The 19,902-nt window shown below is 53.2% G+C and overlaps 5 protein-coding genes across 5 annotated transcripts; 3 read left to right on the forward strand and 2 right to left on the reverse strand.

Annotated features, from left to right (window-relative positions):
• Positions 1–125: 125 nt before the first annotated feature.
• Positions 126–4,427, forward strand: NCS57_00373900 (uncharacterized protein; the record flags this gene model as incomplete). Its single annotated transcript, XM_053053723.1, has 10 exons — positions 126–215; positions 263–450; positions 502–1,158; positions 1,209–1,488; positions 1,538–1,684; positions 1,789–2,533; positions 2,595–3,294; positions 3,350–3,465; positions 3,515–3,705; positions 3,759–4,427. 10 exons carry the CDS (start codon positions 126–128, stop codon positions 4,425–4,427), a joined length of 3,783 nt encoding a protein of 1,260 aa, XP_052915883.1.
• Positions 4,428–4,596: 169 nt separating this feature from the next.
• NCS57_00374000 (AMP-binding domain-containing protein) lies at positions 4,597–8,276 on the reverse strand (the record flags this gene model as incomplete). Its single annotated transcript, XM_053053724.1, has 3 exons — positions 4,597–4,780; positions 4,835–6,741; positions 6,786–8,276. 3 exons carry the CDS (start codon positions 8,274–8,276, stop codon positions 4,597–4,599), a joined length of 3,582 nt encoding a protein of 1,193 aa, XP_052915884.1.
• A 2,466-nt stretch (positions 8,277–10,742) lies between these two features.
• On the forward strand, positions 10,743–12,355 carry NCS57_00374100 (uncharacterized protein; the record flags this gene model as incomplete). The annotated part of the gene is made up of 3 exons (XM_053053725.1): positions 10,743–11,838; positions 11,888–12,151; positions 12,204–12,355. 3 exons carry the CDS (start codon positions 10,743–10,745, stop codon positions 12,353–12,355), a joined length of 1,512 nt encoding a protein of 503 aa, XP_052915885.1.
• A 968-nt stretch (positions 12,356–13,323) lies between these two features.
• On the forward strand, positions 13,324–16,706 carry NCS57_00374200 (Cation-ATPase-N domain-containing protein; the record flags this gene model as incomplete). Its single annotated transcript, XM_053053726.1, has 5 exons — positions 13,324–13,581; positions 13,658–14,525; positions 14,585–15,090; positions 15,139–16,101; positions 16,149–16,706. The coding sequence occupies 5 exons, from the start codon at positions 13,324–13,326 to the stop codon at positions 16,704–16,706; spliced, it is 3,153 nt and encodes a 1,050-aa protein (XP_052915886.1).
• Positions 16,707–17,095: 389 nt separating this feature from the next.
• On the reverse strand, positions 17,096–19,010 carry NCS57_00374300 (Zn(2)-C6 fungal-type domain-containing protein; the record flags this gene model as incomplete). Its single annotated transcript, XM_053053727.1, has 3 exons — positions 17,096–17,792; positions 17,843–18,290; positions 18,371–19,010. 3 exons carry the CDS (start codon positions 19,008–19,010, stop codon positions 17,096–17,098), a joined length of 1,785 nt encoding a protein of 594 aa, XP_052915887.1.
• Between the last annotated feature and the right edge of the window lie 892 nt (positions 19,011–19,902).

Genomic DNA, 19,902 nt, shown 5'->3' on the forward strand with positions numbered 1-19,902 from the left:
GGGGCGTCTTGCCCCCTTGCAAGTTTTCCACATACTATCCTATCACCTGTGCCAGACTCCTTGTTGTCGAGCAGGTTCTATGCAAGCCGATGACACCATTGGCAGACACACATTCGACCACCACAATGGGAGAAAAAGATTCCGAGGAAAAGAAAGCAGGGATTGGAACGGGCGATGGAGAAGAACAAAGCCCTTCGGCGTTTAGGGCCTATCTTGTGAGTAAGCTTCTCTTCTTTCGCAGTATGATCTAATTGTCTGTTAGAGGGTTTTCACATACGGCGACACATGGCTTTACACTCTCGAGTTCATCGCCGTATTGGCCGCAATTGCTGCTGGCGTTGCCCTAGCCATGGTAAACGTTGTGCTCGGCAACTTTGTTACACTTCTTAGCGAGCCCCTGACCTCTGAATCCGCTCGAGCAGACTTCATGTCCCGGGTAGAGACCTCTGCGTAAGACACTCGCGATCCATATTCTCTTTAGAGCAAGACTGACACTCGAAGACTGCGTTTCGTCTACATTGGAATCGCTCGCTTTGGAGGCACATATATATACTCGTCCCTGTTCACATATGTCGCCCACCGACTGACAAGGAACATCCGCTGGAGGTACCTTCACTCTGCCTTCAGCCAGGAGATTGCCTTCTTCGACCAAGGATCGAGCGGTTCAATATCCATGCAGACGACTTCAAGCGGCAAGCTGATCCAATCAGGTGTGGCTGAAAAGCTCGGGATGTTCGTACAGGCCGTATCCGCTTTCATCGCCGCCTTTGTGGTGGCCTTTATCACCCAGTGGAAGCTGACTTTGATCACGTCTTGCATTGTCCCAGTGGTCATTCTTATCTGTGGTGTCGTGTCATGGCTCGATGTTATCGTCGAAACAGGCATTCTCAAGGTGTATGGCATGGCTGGCGGCTACGCTGAGAGCACTCTGGGTGGCGTGCGCGCTGTGCAAGCTTTTGGCCTTCGTCGACGTCTCGTCGCCAAGTATAAAGAATACTTGGAGGACGCATACAACCGCGGTATGAAGAAGAATGTTCTGTATGGATTCGCCTTTGGTGGTGAATATTCTGTCTTGTACTGCGGAATGGGCCTGTCCTTCTGGCAGGGTGTTAGAATGCTTAGCAAGGGCGAGATCGCAAGCATTGGCACCGTTTTCACGTAAGCCATCCGATCCTCCACTTTCTATCCTTATGCTAACCGCAATATAGGGTTGTGTTTTCTGTCATTGTCGCGGCCCAGACCATCACATCAATTGTGCCACACTTGCTCGTCTTCAATCGAGCCGCCAGTGCCGCAGTCGAGATGTTTACTCTCATTGGCCGAGAGTCGTCCATCAATCCATTTGACGAGTCAGGCGAGAGGCCCGACGAAGTTCAAGGGAATATCGAGATCCAGGGTGTCCACTTCAGCTACCCTAGCCGGCCTAATGTCACCGTACTGGACGACTTCACGCTTAAGGTACCCAAAGGCAAAGTAACTGCGCTTGTGGTAAGTCCTGCAGATGGCCCGTTCACGAAAATAAGTCTGACAAGAGAAGGGGCCGAGCGGGTCTGGAAAGAGTACGATCATCGGCCTCTTGGAACGGTGGTATAATCCAACCCAAGGCACAATTACCCTCGATGGGCGGGACATTAAGGCCCTAAATCTCAGATGGCTAAGGACCAACGTCCGTCTCGTGCAGCAGGTAAGAAGTCAACCATAGCTGATGCTCTGTACCTAAGCATGAATGGGTTTACGAGGATGTTGTTTGTGGACTAGCTCAATGTAAGGCTAATACTGTATACTTAGGAACCAGTTTTGTTCAACGGAAGCGTGTACGACAACATTGTGACCGGCCTGATAGGGACAGCTTGGGAAGATGCCCCCGTTGAGGAAAAGAAGAGACGGGTAGAGGATGCTGCAAAGCTTGCGTTTGCGCACGAGTTCATTACCGAGCTGGCCCAGGGATACGATACCACCATCGGCCAAAGAGGTGGCCTGCTTTCAGGAGGGCAGAAACAGAGGATTGCTATCGCCAGGAGTATCATCTCTGATCCAAAAATCCTGCTGCTTGACGAAGCTACGAGCGCCCTCGATCCACAAGCTGAGCATATCGTCCAACAAGCCCTGGATAACGCCTCGAAGAACCGGACCACCATCACGATCGCCCACAAGCTCGCCACGATTCGCGGCGCAGATAACATCGTTGTCATGTCTCACGGGAGAATCTCCGAGCAGGGTACTCATGAGCACCTGTCTACTTGCGGTGGATTGTATGAAAAGCTGGTTCGAGCTCAAGACCTTGCACCATCAAGCGATGCCGAGAGCTCCACAGCCTACGAAGATGACACAAGCGATACAGAAGCTGCCATTCCCGTTTCCCTTACGAAAACTCCGACAAGAGAGGCAACAACACTGCAGGCTCTTAGGCACCGCGAGGACTTTGATCGCTACAAGCCTCTGGGACTGATTCGCTCCATCGCGAAACTGATCTCCATGACCCCAGAACTGGCCGTCTGGTATTTCGTCACAATACTCACCTGTATTGCGGGCGGTAAGTTTACCTTTGATGGAAATTTGAGTGCACCTTCAGATTGCTGACCCCTGAATTTTAGCTGCGATTTTCCCTGGGCAGGCTCTGTTGCTAGCCAAGATCTTGGACGCATCAACATCCAGCAACATGGTGTCCCGTGGCAACTTTTTCGCCCTCATGTTCTTTGTAATGGGTCTCGGATGTTTCGTCGCTTACTTCATCATGGGCTGGGGGACGAACATCATCGCCCAGACCCTGAGCAGGAAAGCCCGCCTCGAACTCTTCGACCAGGTCCTCAAGCAAGACCTGCGATTCTTCGATCGACCCGAGAACGCTGTTGGTGCCTTGATGAGCCGACTGGACTCATACCCGCAAGCTATCTTGGAACTCATGGGTATAAACTTTGGGCTTGTTGTTCTGGCTGGCATTAATGTCCTCAGTAGCTCTGTGCTGGCGTTGGCCATCTCTTGGAGAGTTGCTGTTGTTGGCGTATTCGTGGCCCTCCCGCCGATGCTTGTCGCAGGCTATGCAAGAGTCCGGCTCGAAGCGAAAGTCGATGCTAGCATGTCCAAGAGGTACGCTGCAAGCTCAGCTGTGGCTTCAGAGACAGTCATGGCTATCAGGACAGTCTCTTCGCTCGCCATGGAACGGAGTGTTCTGGCTAGCTATGCCCATGAACTAGATACAGCCATCTCCACTTCCATTCCAGGGTTGTTCCACATGATGATCTGGTTTGCGTTGACGCAGTCTATTGAGTTCTTTATCCTTGGATTGGGATTTTGGTCAGTATTCCCTTGAACCTTTACTTGCTGGGTCTTTGACTAACAGGGTGTGCAGGTGGGGATCCAAGCTCATTAGTGAGGACAAGGTCACATTCTACCAGTTCATTGCGTCGTTTATGGCGGTGTACTTTTGCGGCCAGGGCGCAGGGCAGATGTTTGTGTACTCAAGCAGTGGGTGTTGCTGACCTCTTCGCATTGACTAGACTGACATGTTTGATAGGCTTCTCCAAGGCTGTTCAGGCCTCCAACTACTACTTCTGGATGCTGAATCTGGAGCCTGAGATCACCGAGAATAACGAAAATCGCGATGTTGGACCCGCAAAGGGGTGCACTTCTCTACAGTTTGAGAAGGTCAAGTTCTCGTACCCCTTGGCTCCCAACATCAAGGTGCTGAAAGGGGTATCACTAGATGTATGTGTCTCTGTAATGGGCCAGCGAGTCCCCAAGCTAACGACTATGGGCAGATTCGACCCGGAGAGTTTGTGGCATTCGTTGGCGCATCAGGTTGTGGCAAAAGCACCATGATCTCCTTGTTAGAGCGGTTCTACGACCCAACAAGCGGAAGGATTGTCGTTGACCAAGCTGAGGCTCTCTCATTACTCAACCCACGCCTTTACCGCCAGCATGTGGCACTGGTCCAGCAAGAACCAACTCTGTTCCCTGGGTCCATCCGGGATAACATATCCCACGGCAAGGACGACGGCAATAAGGCTTCAGAGGCTGAGATAGAGGAGGCCTGTAGGGCGGCCAACGCCTGGGAATTCGTCATGTCTCTCCCTGAGGGTCTAAACACACCCTGTGGCGAAGGCGGTAGCCAGCTCTCGGGCGGGCAGAGGCAGCGCGTGGCGATTGCGAGGGCCCTGGTGCGGAAACCAAAGGTTATACTTCTGGACGAGGCGACCAGCGCTCTGGATACTGAGTCCGAGAGGGTGGTACAGAAGGCGCTCATGGAGGCAGCGGCAGGAGACCGTATCACGGTTGCCGTGGCGCATAGGCTCTCGACTATCCGAGGTGCGGACCGTATCTTTGTGTTCTACGGAGGCGATGTAGTCGAAGCTGGGACACATGAGGAACTGATCGGTCGAGGTGGGATGTACGCAAAGATGTGTGAGGCGCAGAACCTGGGGGTTTGACGTTGGCTGTGTGCGAGGTGGAATATTAGTGTACACTCCGCGGGAGGGCCTTTTCCTTTCTCATAAAGATAGAATGTGCTAGGTCTCGCTGCAAAGGGAACAGCTCCATGTATCAATATTCTTCAGATAGACTTTACTCAGATAGAACTGTACTAATATAGAACTCTACTCAGATAGAAAAGATTTCACCTACACTCTTCTCCCAATTACGCTCGTCCGCCAGCTTGCGCATCACATCGGATAAGGAGTCGCAGTGACCATCAACCTCGGTATCATTCATCTGCGCTGTGTCCCATGAAGCAATGAAATACAAGTTTACAGAGTCAATCATGAAGGCATTCCAAAAGAATCCACTGTCGAACATGTCAGTTGAAGAAGTGCATTCGTAAGTGCGAGTGCCTGCTTACCAGTCGGGCCAGTCGTAGCGAGCAATTGGCTCGAGGGTAGTGAAGTCTGTCTGGCCTCCGCGTGCCAGGCTCATGGCCATGGAGACATCCCAGACAAATGCCTGTCTGAAGGATGCTTCCACAGCAGCATCGCCCTCATCTCTTAGAGCCTGAACAACCTTGTTCCAAGGGGCATGTTCATGTTGCCTGATCTGTTCTTGCTCCAGATCCATACGTTGCAAAAACTCTGACAATGTCTCGTTGCGAACAACTTCAGCCATGTTCAGTATCCACTGAACAGTTGGACCGTCGATGCTCATTGCTGGTGGGAGAAGCCTCTCCATCCAGCCAGGGACAAATGGCCAAGAGCGTCCGCTTTCCCAAACATTGAGCAAAGCATGAGATGAGCCAGTTTGTGACACATTGAAGAGAATGATGGCACTCTTGGCAAAGAGGGATGGATGTATGCCATACCTCTCCTTCATACTAGCGAGGCCCGGCAGAGCAACAACACGACCAGAGCGAGGATACTGGAACTCGTGGGCGCGTGAGTCCCATTCACCGGACCATATTCTGTCGCGTATTCGAGAGCGTTCTTTAACATGTGGCCCACCCTCGTCATTGCATATCATCATGCCGGGCGCTATTTGAGGCGGCCACAAGGCGCGATTGAAGCGTGAGATGCCTCGGAGTCGCTTGACGTGAAATGATACTCTTTTTTGCGCTGGCTCGCTTTCCTCGTACTGACTGAAGAGATCCGAAAAGAGTCGGTAGGGAGTAAGAGCAGGCATGTTGACGTTGATGTCTTGGATCCAACGATCCAGCTCGTGATGCCATTGTGTGAGGGAGACGGCATCAATGACAGAGTGATTAAAGGTGAAGCAGAGATAGATCTCTCCTGAATTCACCTTTATCAATTCACCTTGAAACATAAAAGGAGATGAATGACCTTGCGCCGTGTCGTCTTTAAAGCGCCTCCAGGCCTCATCCTTCGTATCAACACCAACTTCACGAACAATCTGCCCAAACAGCGCATCACCAGCCGAAAGCACAGCGTGAAACGGTGCCCCGTCAGAACCAGGGAACACAAGGGTCCTCAGCATAGGCCGCGAAGCCAGCGCCCTCTCGACGGCGCGCCGAATCTGCTCCTGCTGCGCAACGTTACAGACGACGCGGAAAACCATGCGGCTGTGGTAGGACTGCGGGCGCGGCCCAATGGCCGTCCGGTGCAGAGAGTCCCTGATGGGGAGGATGTCTTCAATGTCCGAGGCTGAGAGGCCGGCGTGGATGGCTGCTTTTCGGGCTGCGGTGAACATTTTGGTGTCTTTGGGGAGAGCTTGGTCTTGTCTTGGGGATGGGGGGAGATGAGGTTGGTTGAGGGGCTTGGATGGTGTTGGAGTGTTGGAGGCGATGCCAAGGCGAAGCTGTTGCATTTCTCGAGATAGGAGGAGATGCGCTTGCTTCTCAACTGTGTCATTCTCTGCAAAGTCCTGCAAGTAAAGTCGTTGACCGCAAGCACGCAGGACGTTGTCGCAGTAGCGGAGCAGGGTGATGCTGTCAGCCAGATACTTGACGCTCTCTGTAATGGTCGGACGGGTGCCCGTCAATTTATCCCAGATGTCAAGGAGCTTGTCGACAAATGATTGAGACGGCGCTCTGATGCTGGGTTGTGGTTCCTGTAATTGACTCCTCTGGCGGAGTTCCAAGACTCGCTTCTTCAACTCTTGCTTCTTTACTTTTCCGAGGGCTGTTGTCGGAAATGCTTTGAGGTCTAGTTCTTGGAGAGTGTATACGTCATCCAGAGCGTATCTAGGATCTGCGCTTCTGGCCTTTTCGCTCACTTGAGCCTTGGTAACGCCTTCAGGCAAGATGACGATCGCGACAGGTACTTGACCAGCAAGATCATCACGTACGCCAACAACTTGGACCTATTCACTGTCAGTATTGATCTTTCAAAAGTTCAAAAACCTACTTGCAAGCCGTCAAGCTCTTGCAGCTTCTGCTCAATCTTTGCAGGGTAGATGTTCTCCCCCCCTCGAATGATGAGGTCCTTGTATCGACCGAGGATATATATCACACCCTTCTCATCCATTCGTGCTTGATCTCCCGTCATCAGCCAGGAACCCGTTTCATCCTGGTACATGGCGCTGTCGTTATCCCTGTTCAAGTACTTTGTAATGACAGACGTTCCGCCAATGTGCAACTCTCCAATCTCCAATCGAGGTAGTATCTCCCTTGTTCCAGGCTTGCAAATCCTCGCAGCGGCACCGGGGAGAACTTTTCCAACCCCTGGATGCCAGCCGTCAACTAGGTCGGGGTCTGTTCTTTGCCATGTAATAAGAGGAGCTCCCTCACTCATACCATACACTTGAATAGCACTCTTGGCGCCCAGCCCCTGACGACATAGTCGTATATCCTCAGGTCCAATAAAGGTCCCACCAATAGTAACAATCCTCAGATACAGCTTCTCAACGGCCGGAAATGAAGGGTGTGCCATCAGAGCCTTGACCAACGTGGGCGTCGCCGACATGACGGAGCACTGCTCCCGCACAAGGGCGTCGAGGGTCGCGTCGACGTTGAAGGTCCTCGAGGGGAACACGGCCGTGCCACCCCAGCGCCATGCGCGGAGAGAGTTGTTGATGGCAAAGATGTGTGAGACGGGTGTGTGGACGAGCCACCTCAGCGGTCCCATGGCGTTGACCTCTGGGTCAAAGTCGCAGCATTGGGATACAAGGTTGCGGGTGGTGTGCCAGCATCCTTTTGGCTCGCCGGTTGTACCGCTGGTGAAGACGATCAAAGCTGCTTGATCGTCGTTGTCATGACCTTCAATGCTCTCTGTAGCATTGGAGTATGAAGCCAAGTTGGCCTGATGTTGAACAGTTGAAACATCGCATAGCTTAACCCACCCTTTAACCTCTTCTCCCGTGCATAAGATACAGAGACTTGGCTCTGAGAGAAATGTCTTGGACAAATCTAGGGCTGTTGCACTCTTTGCGTCTTGTACCACAACCACATGTGGACGAACGGAAATGATCGTAGCCTTGGAGTCTTGGACAACGGTTGCATCGATGGGCACAAACGCCATCTGGAGCTTGGCCGCCACCCAGAAGAAAAGCCCCCATTCGGCCGAATTACATAGTACAACGGCCAGTCGCATGCCCGGGAGACAGCCCAAGGTCTGAAGAGACTCTGCAAGACGCTCTGCCTTGTCTCTGAGTTGAGAGTAGGACCATCTGAGGTATGAGACGTCACTTCCATCGGGGGCATGACGGAGGGTATCTTCCGAGGAATTGAATGGCTGCCACAGAGAGACAATAGCGTCTTGGTGCGGGTGTAGAGTGGCAGCGTTGAGGAACAGGTCCCAGAGGGTCAGATGCAAGTCGGGAACCGGGCTGCCAAAGACCTCTGAGATCTGCACTTGCTGGTCTAGTGTCTCGATAGAGGGTGAGACAGCCGACGCCATGGCCAAGAAAGATTATGAGCTTTTTGCTCTTATGAGATGGGAAACAAAAGAGGCTGAATCAGAAACAATATTGAGCACGCGTGTAAGTGGTACAGCTGTCGACTGAAACAAGCCCAACAAAGAATGGATGGATGATAAACTGCAAATTTCATACCCATAAAAGAGAGAACAATGCAGGGTTAAATACAATACATGGTCCATAGACAACAAGAAAAGTCCCCGGCGCAAGAGTTACCTCGCAGGCAGCATCTTGACACTACCTCTTGCTAGGGGGGGCTTTTGTATCCATGTCAGATTCATGCAACTCCAGATTGTCATATCTGAGAGGGCTCCCGACAGCTTGGGCCGCCCGAGCCGTGCTGACACTGTACACGTCGGAGACGAGGTCGAGACAGTCGCACAGGTGCTGCACCCGATCCAATCGACGGTGCCAGTCGACAGCCACTCGCCCTGGGAGCCAACGGCGGAGGCGCATTTATTTTCGTCCCGTCATACAGCGTGTCTTTTCCGGGTATCACGCACTGAGTAGCAGTTGTCTCTCTCTTTCTCTTGGGGAAGCTTGCCGGTATCCCCCAAGTTGCAGGATCGTCGAGGTGCTTTGTGGAGGGGGGCGTGGTGGGCAACTGAGACAACTCAATCTGAGACATTCAAAGTCACCGTTTTCGATACATGAGAGGATCGATGTGGAAAGTGTGTCCCCGCCGGGCTGATGATAAGAGGCTTGAGAAGGCCGTTGAAGTTCTGCAAGAACAAGGGAAGGGCGGCGCCACAGAAGGGAAACAAACCAACAGGATGTGAATCCCTGCTGTAGCATGTCGATCACTTATAGGCTAAACACCAACACCGAAGGGTACTTTGCTAGAGAAGCCAATCGATCCGTCTACTATTTAACCCCTGCTCATAGACTCCAACAGCCTGAATCCACCTGTAGATTGGGGGATTCCACCTGACAGCGGAGTATCTATGAGCTTTCCGCTCTTGGGGAGACCACACACACGGGATAAGTTCCCGTCTCGGGCCGCCGGTACGTGTGTCTTTGACGTTCCGGTGAAGCTGCGATGCCGTGCATACAGGCATGGGGATCTGTGGGCCGTATACCCCGTCGCAATGCGCAAGATACGCATGGACAGCGGATCGACGCCAGGTTAGTCTGGTTTCTGGATACTCTAGGCATGCACGGGGCGTTTGTTTCCAATGATAGAAACCCGTAGCTTGAACAACTATCTCTGCCTCGCCGGCTGTCTCGTTTACGACTCCAGGACTTTTTAGTTCCGTGTTATATAGGCTATTTCTAGGCATCTCGGCTCAAAACAACGAATAACATCAAAGTCATGCTGCAAGATTCTTCAGTGGCGTCTGCAAGAGTTCCCCCGTCTTGTAGGTTTAGGTACGTAAGCTATCTAGTCTGACCTTTCGGAGGAGGGACTCTAATTTGGAATCTCACCGCGCACAGCTTTTTTACTCTACTTCTCCCCGGGGTGGCAGATTTCTGGTAGACCCTGTCTCATGGTCAATTACGCTGTCTCGGACCGTGCCGCATCTGGGATCTTGCGTGTTATGTGTGTGTGTTCATGTGCACTCTCTGCGCTGTCATTGGGATCCCGGCGAGCCGGCTGTCAGTTCCCGGTTGTTTTTTGCCCCTGAGCATGAAGGGAAAAGAGAATCCTATCTCTAGGACGCAGTTGCGTGTCACTACAGCAGGCATTATGTGTGGCTTGGTCAGACTCTGAATACATTCAGCTGACTATATCTAGGAACCAAGCAATTACGAGCACAGCCGGGAAAGAAGTCGCTGACAAGGTCCCAGGAGCGAGGCACAAATCATGTCCCCCTTAGATCTGCGAGCTACTGCCCTGAGCACGTCAGGTCCCGATGTCACTGGAGGAACACGGCATGCCCCCATCCTATGAGGTCGTCTTCTCTTTTTCTTTTTCAGGGCGAGAGGAATACCCATGATGCCACTTTCTTGTTTTCTTGTTTCACCGCAGGAGGTATTGTTAGTGCCAGCTCAAAAGGCTGTGGGGGCAAGGCATAGTCCAGGGGACCCTATTGTAAGCTGGACCCCAATGGCCCCCCTTGGTGCTGTCGTTTTTGAATACGATAAGGAGCCGAGATATACAAGTACTTTACGGGGAGAGGATCTGTAGGTGACATCAGCTGCCTCTCTTCAAAGCCATGGCATCTTGGCAGGCTGAAACTACGGCACGGCACAGCCCAGCAGCGGCAAGCTAGAGGAATGGATGGATGCTAGCTCGGTGCTGGCACGGCTCAATAAGGGGGCGTATGCTTGTGGCTCGGGTCTGGGACATTGATTCAGGCTGTCGGGGATAATTCGAGGGCATTACATTTACCTCCCCGAGCCCACCACGGGACTTCCGGTGGCTGTCAAGCCTCTTTTTTCCTTTATTCTCATGAACCCTTGTATTCTTCTTTTTTGAGCATGCTCTCTTCATGTTTATCATCAAGATGTTGACCCTGCTGTTGACCAAGTTCCTCGAGCAACACCTCGTCCTCACCGTCGTCCTCATCCTCATCCCGCTCCCCCTCCGCGCCCTTGAGACATACCTGCGGAGATGGAGGCTCGCACAGGCCCGAGGCTGCCGGGAGGCTACGAGCAAAGTTCCTGTCAAGGATCCCATCATCGGGTTTGACTTTCTGTACAGAGCTTTGTTCGGTCATGCCCCGGAGCGATACCTCGAGAGTACGTGGACGGCGTTCAAGGAGATGGGGACCACGTACGTAGAAAAGAGGTGGACTTGGCAGTGTGTTTACACCTGCGACCCTCTAAACCTCAAACAGATTCTTGCCACTGCCTCTGAGGACTTTGATCTCCCAGAGTTTCGCACCTCGGTCATTGGACATGTCTTTGGCCGGGGTATCTTTGTCCTCTCAGGACACACATGGAAGCATGCTCGGACTGTTCTGAGACGAAGCTTCAAGAAAGAAAACCCTGCACCTTTCCTTGAAACTCTAGAGCGCAACTTTCAAGCCTTTACAAGTCATGTTCCAACTGATGGGTCTGGAGTTGACCTTCAGCCCCTGTTTCTAGGTCTCACCATGGACGTTGCAACAGAGTTTCTCATGGGGCACTCGACAGGCATGCTCGGCAACAAAGACTATCATTCCAGGGAGCAGCAGTTTGTCGATGACTACATGGTCTGCTCCGAGGAGATTATCCAGCAGATGCAACTAGGTCCCTTACACCGGCTCAAGTTCAACTTCAAAGCTAAGAGGGCTAAGAAGAGAGTGTATGAGTATCTCGACAAGTTTATTGACGAGTCTCTTCAACACTCCAAAGACAGCAACCCTGAGGGTAATTTCTTGGCAGACATGATGGCTATAGCCAAGGACCGCAAGGGTCTAAGTGATCAGATCCTCCACATCCTCTTGGCAAGCAGAGACACTACCTCGAGCTTACTGAGCAACCTCTTCTTTGTCTTATCCAAGAACCCAGACATCTTTGCCAAGCTTCGACAAGAAGTCCTCACCATCTCTGGCCACGAACCCCCTACAGCCCACCAACTCAAGGAGATGACTTACATGAAGTGGTGCGTCAACGAATGTGAGTCAAGCCACTCCTTACAACCATCAGCCCTCTAACACGTCCTCAGCCCTGAGGTTGCATCCTGTCATCCCCACAAACGCCCGTGTCGCAGTCAGGGACACGACCATCCCTCGTGGTGGCGGCGCCGACGGGCAGTCCCCCCTCCTCATCCCCAGGGGCACCGCCATGTTCTACAACGTCTACGCCATGCACCGCAGCGAGGCCGTCTTTGGGCCCGGCGCCGACGAGTTTATTCCCGAGCGGTGGCGGGACCTGAGACCGGGCTGGGGATATCTCCCCTTCAACGGCGGTGCCCGGGCCTGCATCGGGCGTGAGTCTGACTCAAGAGGTGTGTCGTACAAGGCTGACGGTTTAGATGACAGAACAGTATGCGCTTCTGGAAACGCACTACGTTGTGGCTAGGATGGCGCAGACGTATACTCGGCTGGAGTCGAGGGATGATAGGGATTGGATGGAGCTGTACGCCTTGGCGTTGTGTTCTAAGAATGGGACTAGGGTTGCTGCGAGACGTTGACTGCAGGCCATGTGTTTATTCTCTTATTGGTTGTTTATGTATGGCTGGGTCATATAATATGGGTAGGTGGTAGTTGCTTGGAGATACCTGGTTGCTATAGGGTTAGAGTGTTTGCATGTACAGGTTGTTGCTGGCGTTACTATATTGATGTTGGGGTACTCGATCTATGGCACGTTGTAATACTGTTTGAATACTGTGTTTCCAAGTTACACAGAACCGACTTTTCTTAATAGTCGACTCTCGAATTGAACATTCCCAGAACCACCGTCATGGCTCGGTTCTCATTTAGGCAAACCGAGCATAAATCGTTTTCAAGACTGAAGGGCAAGTTATTACGTACAAGAATCCAGAGTAGCGGTATGTCAAAATGTCGTACTCAAGCGCCAGGGCACAACCTCCAACAAAGCCAAATTTCACGACCAGACCAGTTCATTGGATCATACCCTTCCCTCTGGCCGAGTATTCAGCATTCTATTACCCAATCGCAAGACAATGGACCGGACTGGGAAGTTATATAATTGCTTGGTTACATGCTACCCCGTGGGCAAGCAAGACAACGGACCGGGCGGGAGGTGGCTAGGGCCAGTTGCTGATCTCCAGGTTTTGAAGGATGGCGAATCATGTTTAGTCTTTGACTCGAATGGCCCACTAATTTGTTTCTTGGCATCCCCATAGAGTTTAGGCGCCATCGAGTGCCCAGAGGTTGGCGATGGTGCTTGTTCCGATTTTAAGTCTTCGGCCCTGCCGTTTAGGGTCATCGTTGGTGGCCAAGTAAGATCTTTCGTATGCATCCTATGACGAGTGACTGATCTCTCAGGGTTACGTGGGGGAATAACGACTCGCTGCGTTGACTCGGCGATCCTCGACTATTTAATGGCAGCTCCCTCTCCACCTTGACTAACAATTGGCATTGAGCTTTCTGTCACTAATTGAAGCTTTTCAACTTTTGATCGATCAAGTTCTCAATCATGGGCAAACGAGCAGTCCATGCTCCCGTCTTGGGAGAGCACGTCTCGGGCCAGTCCAACAAGCCCCTTTCTCTACCTCCCCACAGCTTGACAAGCCAACAAGTCCTCGACGAACTTCGCAGCAATGCAGCTATAGGTCTTGCACCCGAAGAAATTGCCCAGCGGTTGGAGGAGATGGGACCGAACGAGCTGGAGCAAAAGAAGGGCGTCCAGCCCGTCAAGATCTTTCTTGAACAAGTCTTTAACGCAATGACTTTGGTGCGTCAACCCTAGACTTACACTGAACCTCTTTTACATTGTGACACCTTCTAACAGTGGCCGCCGGGCTAGCCAGGTACTTGTTTTGGCGTTAGCTGCGAGCTTCGGCATCCAGGCTTGGATCCCGGGAGGTATTCTGGCCGGCATCATCATCCTCAACATCTTCATCGGCTTCTTCCAGAGTCTTCAGGCTGAAAAGACAATCGACTCTCTGCGAACTCTCGGCACGCCCAACTGCAAGGTCTTTCGCGGCGGCAAGACAATCACCATTCAGACTTCTGATGTCGTCCCTGGAGATATCGTCGACTTGGCTACTGGTGACTCGGTTCCTGCTGATATTCGACTCATTGAGGCTGTCAACCTTGAAGCTGATGAGGCTCTTCTTACTGGAGAGTCGGTGCCTATCCTCAAGATCCCCAAGTTGACGTTTGATGCCGATACCGGCCCTGGCGACCGTCTCAACGTCGTGTACAGCTCGTCCACCATCACCAAAGGCCGTGGTCGCGGTGTAGTGTTTGCTACTGGTATGTTCACCGAGATCGGCCTCATCGCCGGAGCCCTCAGCAGTACCGGAGCCGACCTCAAGGGGTACCGTGACGACACCCAGCGTTCAGCAGCCCTCAAGGTGTGGGATGTTGTGCGCGACTGGATGGGCGAGTTTCTGGGTCTCACAGTCGGCACGCCTCTGCAGAAGAAGCTCTCGCAGCTGTTCCTGTCCCTCTTCGTCTTCGCCATCGTGTGCGCCATCGTCGTGCTCGGGGCCAACAGCTTCGACTCGCGCAGGGATGTCATCATCTACGCCATCACGACGGCCATCGGAACTATCCCCGTGTCTCTGCTGCTCGTCCTTACCTTGACCATGGCGGCCGGCACAAAGAAGATGCTTGAGCGACATGTCATTGTCCGAAACCTCTCCAGTCTCGAGGCCCTGGGCGGTGTGACGAGTTGAGTCTCTCCATCATGCACCGTGTTCGAACCAAACGGCTAACCGCTTCCTCTCTAGACATCTGCTCCGACAAGACCGGGACCATCACCCAGGGGCGCATGGTGGTACGAAAGGCATGGGTTCCGGGCTGTGGAACATACTCGGTCGAGGCGACGAGCGAGGTGTACAACCCCACGGCCGGTCAGGTCCTTCTCGAGGGCTCCGAGCCCAGACAGGCTACTGAGGAGAAGGGCGAGGGGTCCCCTATCTCTCCCCACGACGAGGTGGCCTCAAACCACAGCCTGCAGTGGTATCTCAACGCCGCGTCCCTGGCCAACCTGGCTACCGTCGAGCAGAGCGACAGCAGCTCCGCCAACCCAGGCGAGTGGAAGGCCAAGGGTGCTCCCACAGAGATTGCCATCGAGGTGTTTGCTGGTCGCTTTGGTTGGAACAGGCTGGAGCTTACCCAGGGCCAAAAGGCTGAGTGGAAGCATGTCGCCGAGTATCCCTTTGATTCGGATGTGAAGAAGATGACGGTTCTCTTTCACAATATCAAGTCGAACGAGACTCATGTTTTTACCAAGGTCAGTATATAGCAATAGGCTCTTGTTTCTGTTACTAACATCGGATAGGGCGCCGTTGAACGAGTTATCTCTTCGTGCAAGTCCATCGCCATCGGCGACAGCATCCAACCTCTCACCTCAGAAATCAGCCAAGACATCCACCTCAACATGGAAGCTCTGGCAAGCCAAGGTCTACGCGTTCTTGCCCTCGCCCACAAGGTCAACAGCCGCGTCGTCTCCGAGTCCGAGTTTGTCGACGACATCGTTCCCAACCGCGACCTCTTTGAGCGAGACCTCATCTTCCGAGGCCTCATCGGCATCTACGACCCTCCTCGTCCAGAGTCTCTTCCGAGTGTCCGCGCTTGTCAAGGAGCCGGTATCGTCGTCCACATGCTCACGGGAGATCACCCTCAGACTGCGCGCGCCATCGCCATCGATGTTGGTATCCTTCCTTCTCCTGAACATACTCGGCTGCTCCCTGCAGATGTGGCTGAGACAATGATGATGGCTGCCCATGAGTTCGACGCCCTCACCGACGCCCAGATTGACGACATGCCTCAGCTCCCTCTTGTGGTAGCTCGTTGCGCCCCGAGCACAAAGGTCAGGATGATCGAGGCCTTGCACCGCCGTCAGCGCTACGTCGCCATGACTGGTGATGGCGTTAACGATAGCCCGAGTCTGAAGCGAGCTGATGTGGGCATCGCAATGGGAACTGGTTCAGACGTGGCCAAGGAATCATCAGACATCATTCTCACGGACGACAACTTTACGTCTATTCTCAACGCCATCGAGGAAGGTCGTCGCATCTTTGACAACATCCAAAAGTTCATCTTACACGTCTTGGCCGCCAACATTGGCTTTGTCGTGACGCTTCTCGCCGGCCTCGCTTTCAAGGATAAGAATGGTGTCTCGGTGTATCAACTCACACCCGTCGAGATCATCTGGATGCTCATGGGCACTGGCGCCTTCTGCGAGACTGGCCTTGGCTTTGAAAAGGCTGTCCCTGACATCCTCAACCGACCCCCTCAGAATGTAAGTCTACTTGCCCCCTTTAAAGTCCATATCCTAACCACCAACAGCTCAAATACGGCGTCTTCACCCCCGAGTTCCTCGTCGACATGGTCGTCTATGGCACCATCATGGCCGGCTGTGTACTAGGCTCCTTCACTATCGTTATCTTTGGCTTTAGTGATGGCAACCTTGGCGAGAACTGCAATAGCGATTATTCAGAGGCATGCGATGCCGTCTACCGCGCTCGCGCCACATGCTTCACTACCATGACCTGGATCTTCCTCCTCTTCGCCTGGGGTCTTATCGACTTCCGTCGCTCGCTCTTCTACATGCCCAAGGGATTCAAGGCCTGGCTGGCTCATCTCTGGGGTAACCAGTTCCTGTTCTGGGCCGTCTTTGGTGTCTTCTTTACTGTATTCCCCGTTCTTTATATCCCCAAGCTGAACCATGTCGTGTTCCAGCATACGGGTATCAGCTGGGAGTGGGCTGTGGTGTTTATAGACGTCATCGTCTTCATGACTCTGTCCGAGGCCTGGAAGTGGGCCAAGCGCATCTATTTCCGACGACAGTCCTTCCAGAGGGAGGGAGAGTGGAACGAGGGAGTCCAGGCTGAGGTTGAAGTGTAGGATCGATATCCTAGCCACAAGGCCCAGGCTGAGACTCATGCGAGAGACCAGGGCATGTGGGCTCGATCGCGGAAGGGGACGATGGCCAGCCTGCCGATCAAAATTACTGGATTGTTAAAATATAAAATGGTTTCGTTATTCGTTCAACTTATTGTACACTTAGTTAGTCATGCATTCTCAAGAATGCAACTCAATAGCCATTGCTCAAATCAAGCTCCCAAGACCGATCAAGGCAAAACCGTACTCCTCCAAACCTTACCCACGCCAATCCATCGTCCAGGGTATAATAACGTCGTTAACCACCAATAGAAGATGGCAAATGGTTTGCAAAGTGAGTTTCAATGCCCACAAGACAGATCATCCCCAATGGCCTTCACCATGCTACAGCATTAGACAATCAAGAAATCCATGTGGAGATCTCTCAAGGTCTGGACCCAGCTCTTCGTCTGTGTGCCTTCAGCTTGAACTCCCCACAGCATCTGGAGGGCATCCCGCGCCGCGTAGAGGAATCCCCAAGGGGACTCGAGCATTAGCTTCTTGATCTGCACCGTGACCCATTCCTTCATCTCCGGCGTCTTGGCGCACGCTCCAAACACAAAAGTCACCCATGTCGTGGCTTTAAAGTTGGTGTCGTCGTCGGGTATCATGCACAGCGTCTGGTGTAGCTCGTCAAAGATGGTGTCGGCTAGTTCTTCGCCCACCCAGGCTTGCATGGAGGGTATCGCGTGGAGGATGTAGAGGCACACTGCCAGGCGATGAGAGGATGCTACTCGGAATCGACTCAAGACTGGATCCGGCTCGGTAGAGGGAATGTTGTTAACTTGTCGTGCCCAAGGCAGCACGTCAAAGTTCTGAGCTCGGTCCAACAGGGCTGCTCCAGCCGCTGTCACCATATCAGCCGAGACAAGATCGTCATGTCTCGTATTAGAGAGTCGGGAAGCTATCAACATGATTTCGAGGAGCTGGGGTGGACAGCAGTAGTAACTGTTGGTCGTCTTCCCAAGAATGTCCAACGCCTGGCATGACTGAAAATACGAGTGTGAGTCCGTGGGCGTGGGCCGGAATGTGGACTCTAGGATATAGTAGCTACTAATTGTCAGCCCATTGAGTCAGTTAGAGCAAGATTCATGACGCACATGAAGCAGTCGGACACGATATAATCTCTCAAACTCTCGTCAACATCCGACACTGGTCCCAGCAGCTTCATGATCCTCCCGGCACCGTCAAAGTGAGCCTTCCAGTTGTGCTTGCCAGACTCGATCAGCTCGACATTGATGAGAAACAAGATAGCGGCGAGCACAATGTCCCCTCCGATTGACTCGATGCTCTGCAGGGCCGACGGCAGCATGCGCAACACCTGGTGCTTGGCCTCAAGGGCGTCCATGAGGAGGTTCCTAGGGCCCAGGCCCCTGTCGAGAGAGTCCGGGGCCAGCCAGGGCCGAGAGCGGTTGTACATGTGCGTCGCCGAGGCGGCGATGATGACTTGACGGAGGAGAGGGTGGGCCTGAGTGAATTTGAGGAGGTTTCGAAACGGGTTGTCGGGCACGTCGTAGGCTACAAAATCTCGACTGAGCCGCGCATCGACTACAAAAGCTGGTCAGCCATGTCTCTGTTGATCACTTGTTGTCTCTCATTTTTCAAGAGGGGGGCCAAGGGCTGCGCACAATAAGCGAGATACTGCCTGTGGTTGCTCGTGATGTCTTGGTAGAGCGGATCGACAAGCACCCAAGGCGTCGACGTCGACGCCTCCCAAGCCAGGGCATGGCTGGATGTCGTGGTACAGACGAGCTGTGTGTCACAGCTCGCTACGGGGGTTGCATGGTCATGAGAGAAGTCAAACTCCGACTCGGCATCTGGCGTGTCCGAGTTGTCTGAAGTCAGCTCCTCAACCTCTCTGACTTCAGGAAGACTCGGAGCAAGGTAGGCAGCCGGCGATGACGGCGGGATGGACGGCGAGGCGGCGGAGGACGAGGCGGACGAGGCAGATGAAGATGCAGGAGAGGCAGAGGAGAGGGACGAGACGGAAGATATTGAGGCTCTCGAGCGGGCTGCCGCACCCCTCACCGGGGTATACAGGGCGGCGCTCGACTGCTGGCCGGCGAGCTTACCCCGAGACGCAACGGCGCCCGTCCACTGAAAGAGCTGCCCGTACCCAAGGCACTCGACGCCCTTGGCCTCGCACTTGGCGCAGTGTGGGACCAGACGGTCACAGCGAAGCCGTCGCCGGCGACAGTTGTGGCACGGCTTGTCGGCAACGGGTCCGGATCGTACGTTTTTGCCCTTTTTACTGCCTCCGGGAGCCATGGGGCGCTGTAGAGGATGGGAAAGCAAGACGGGAACAACTGAGGGGATCCAGACGACCAAGCAAGGGGTCGGCGTATAAGCATCAAGCAAGCAAAGCGCCTAGGGGCCAGCGGAATCGGCAGCAAGGGGCCAGAAACCACAATTATTGACCAACAGGGCGCGCATGCTCATCAGTCGAACGATGAGCACGTTTCCTAGTAAAGGTAATAAGTGTGTCTGGTGGTCTAGGAGGGGGAGTTGCAGTATGTACGTACGTTGCTTGGTTGCAGCCGGGCTCAGCGCTCCTTGTAATGGCCCGTGGCCGGAACCGGGCGGAGCGGATGCCGGAGGACGCTAGACCGTAAGAGGCAGCCAAGACGCAATTTCTCGATGTTCCCCCTCTTCCACCGTGGACAGTGCCGGATGCCGGTAGTTTGGCGGTTCATGTTAAATAGAGAGCATGCGAACGACTGGACGGCAGTGTCTTTCAGCCTCCGGTAGATAAGAGCTGGTCCAAATACTTGCCTATTCTGTCATGGCAGCGTTGCTTCCATAACATCCGTGCTATCAGGACTAACCAACAACTCACAGCCTTCGGATGTCGGGTTTGCATACTAACAGATGTGTACAGATTAACAGAGCAAGTTGGTTAACATATTAATTAGACTCGCCTCGATACTGTGAGCGAATCCTTCGACGGTCGCGTGGCCCGTCGTTGACATCACCAGGTTGGGCTTGGGAGAATTCAGTTAGCGCAGACATTCGTGTTAATAACCCGGAATCATAGTTGACGGCATTGGCTTCGAAAATCCTTCAACTTCAATATTCGCCCCGGCGCCATGGATTGTTTCTCGCCGGTATCCGGAAGCTCAAGCTTGAGAGGACACTTTGCCCCTGACGACCCGGCTTTTCG

The sequence above is a fragment of the Fusarium keratoplasticum genome, chromosome 3 (assembly GCF_025433545.1).
Source record: "Fusarium keratoplasticum isolate Fu6.1 chromosome 3, whole genome shotgun sequence".
In the NCBI taxonomy this organism is placed as follows: Eukaryota; Fungi; Ascomycota; class Sordariomycetes; order Hypocreales; family Nectriaceae; genus Fusarium; species Fusarium keratoplasticum.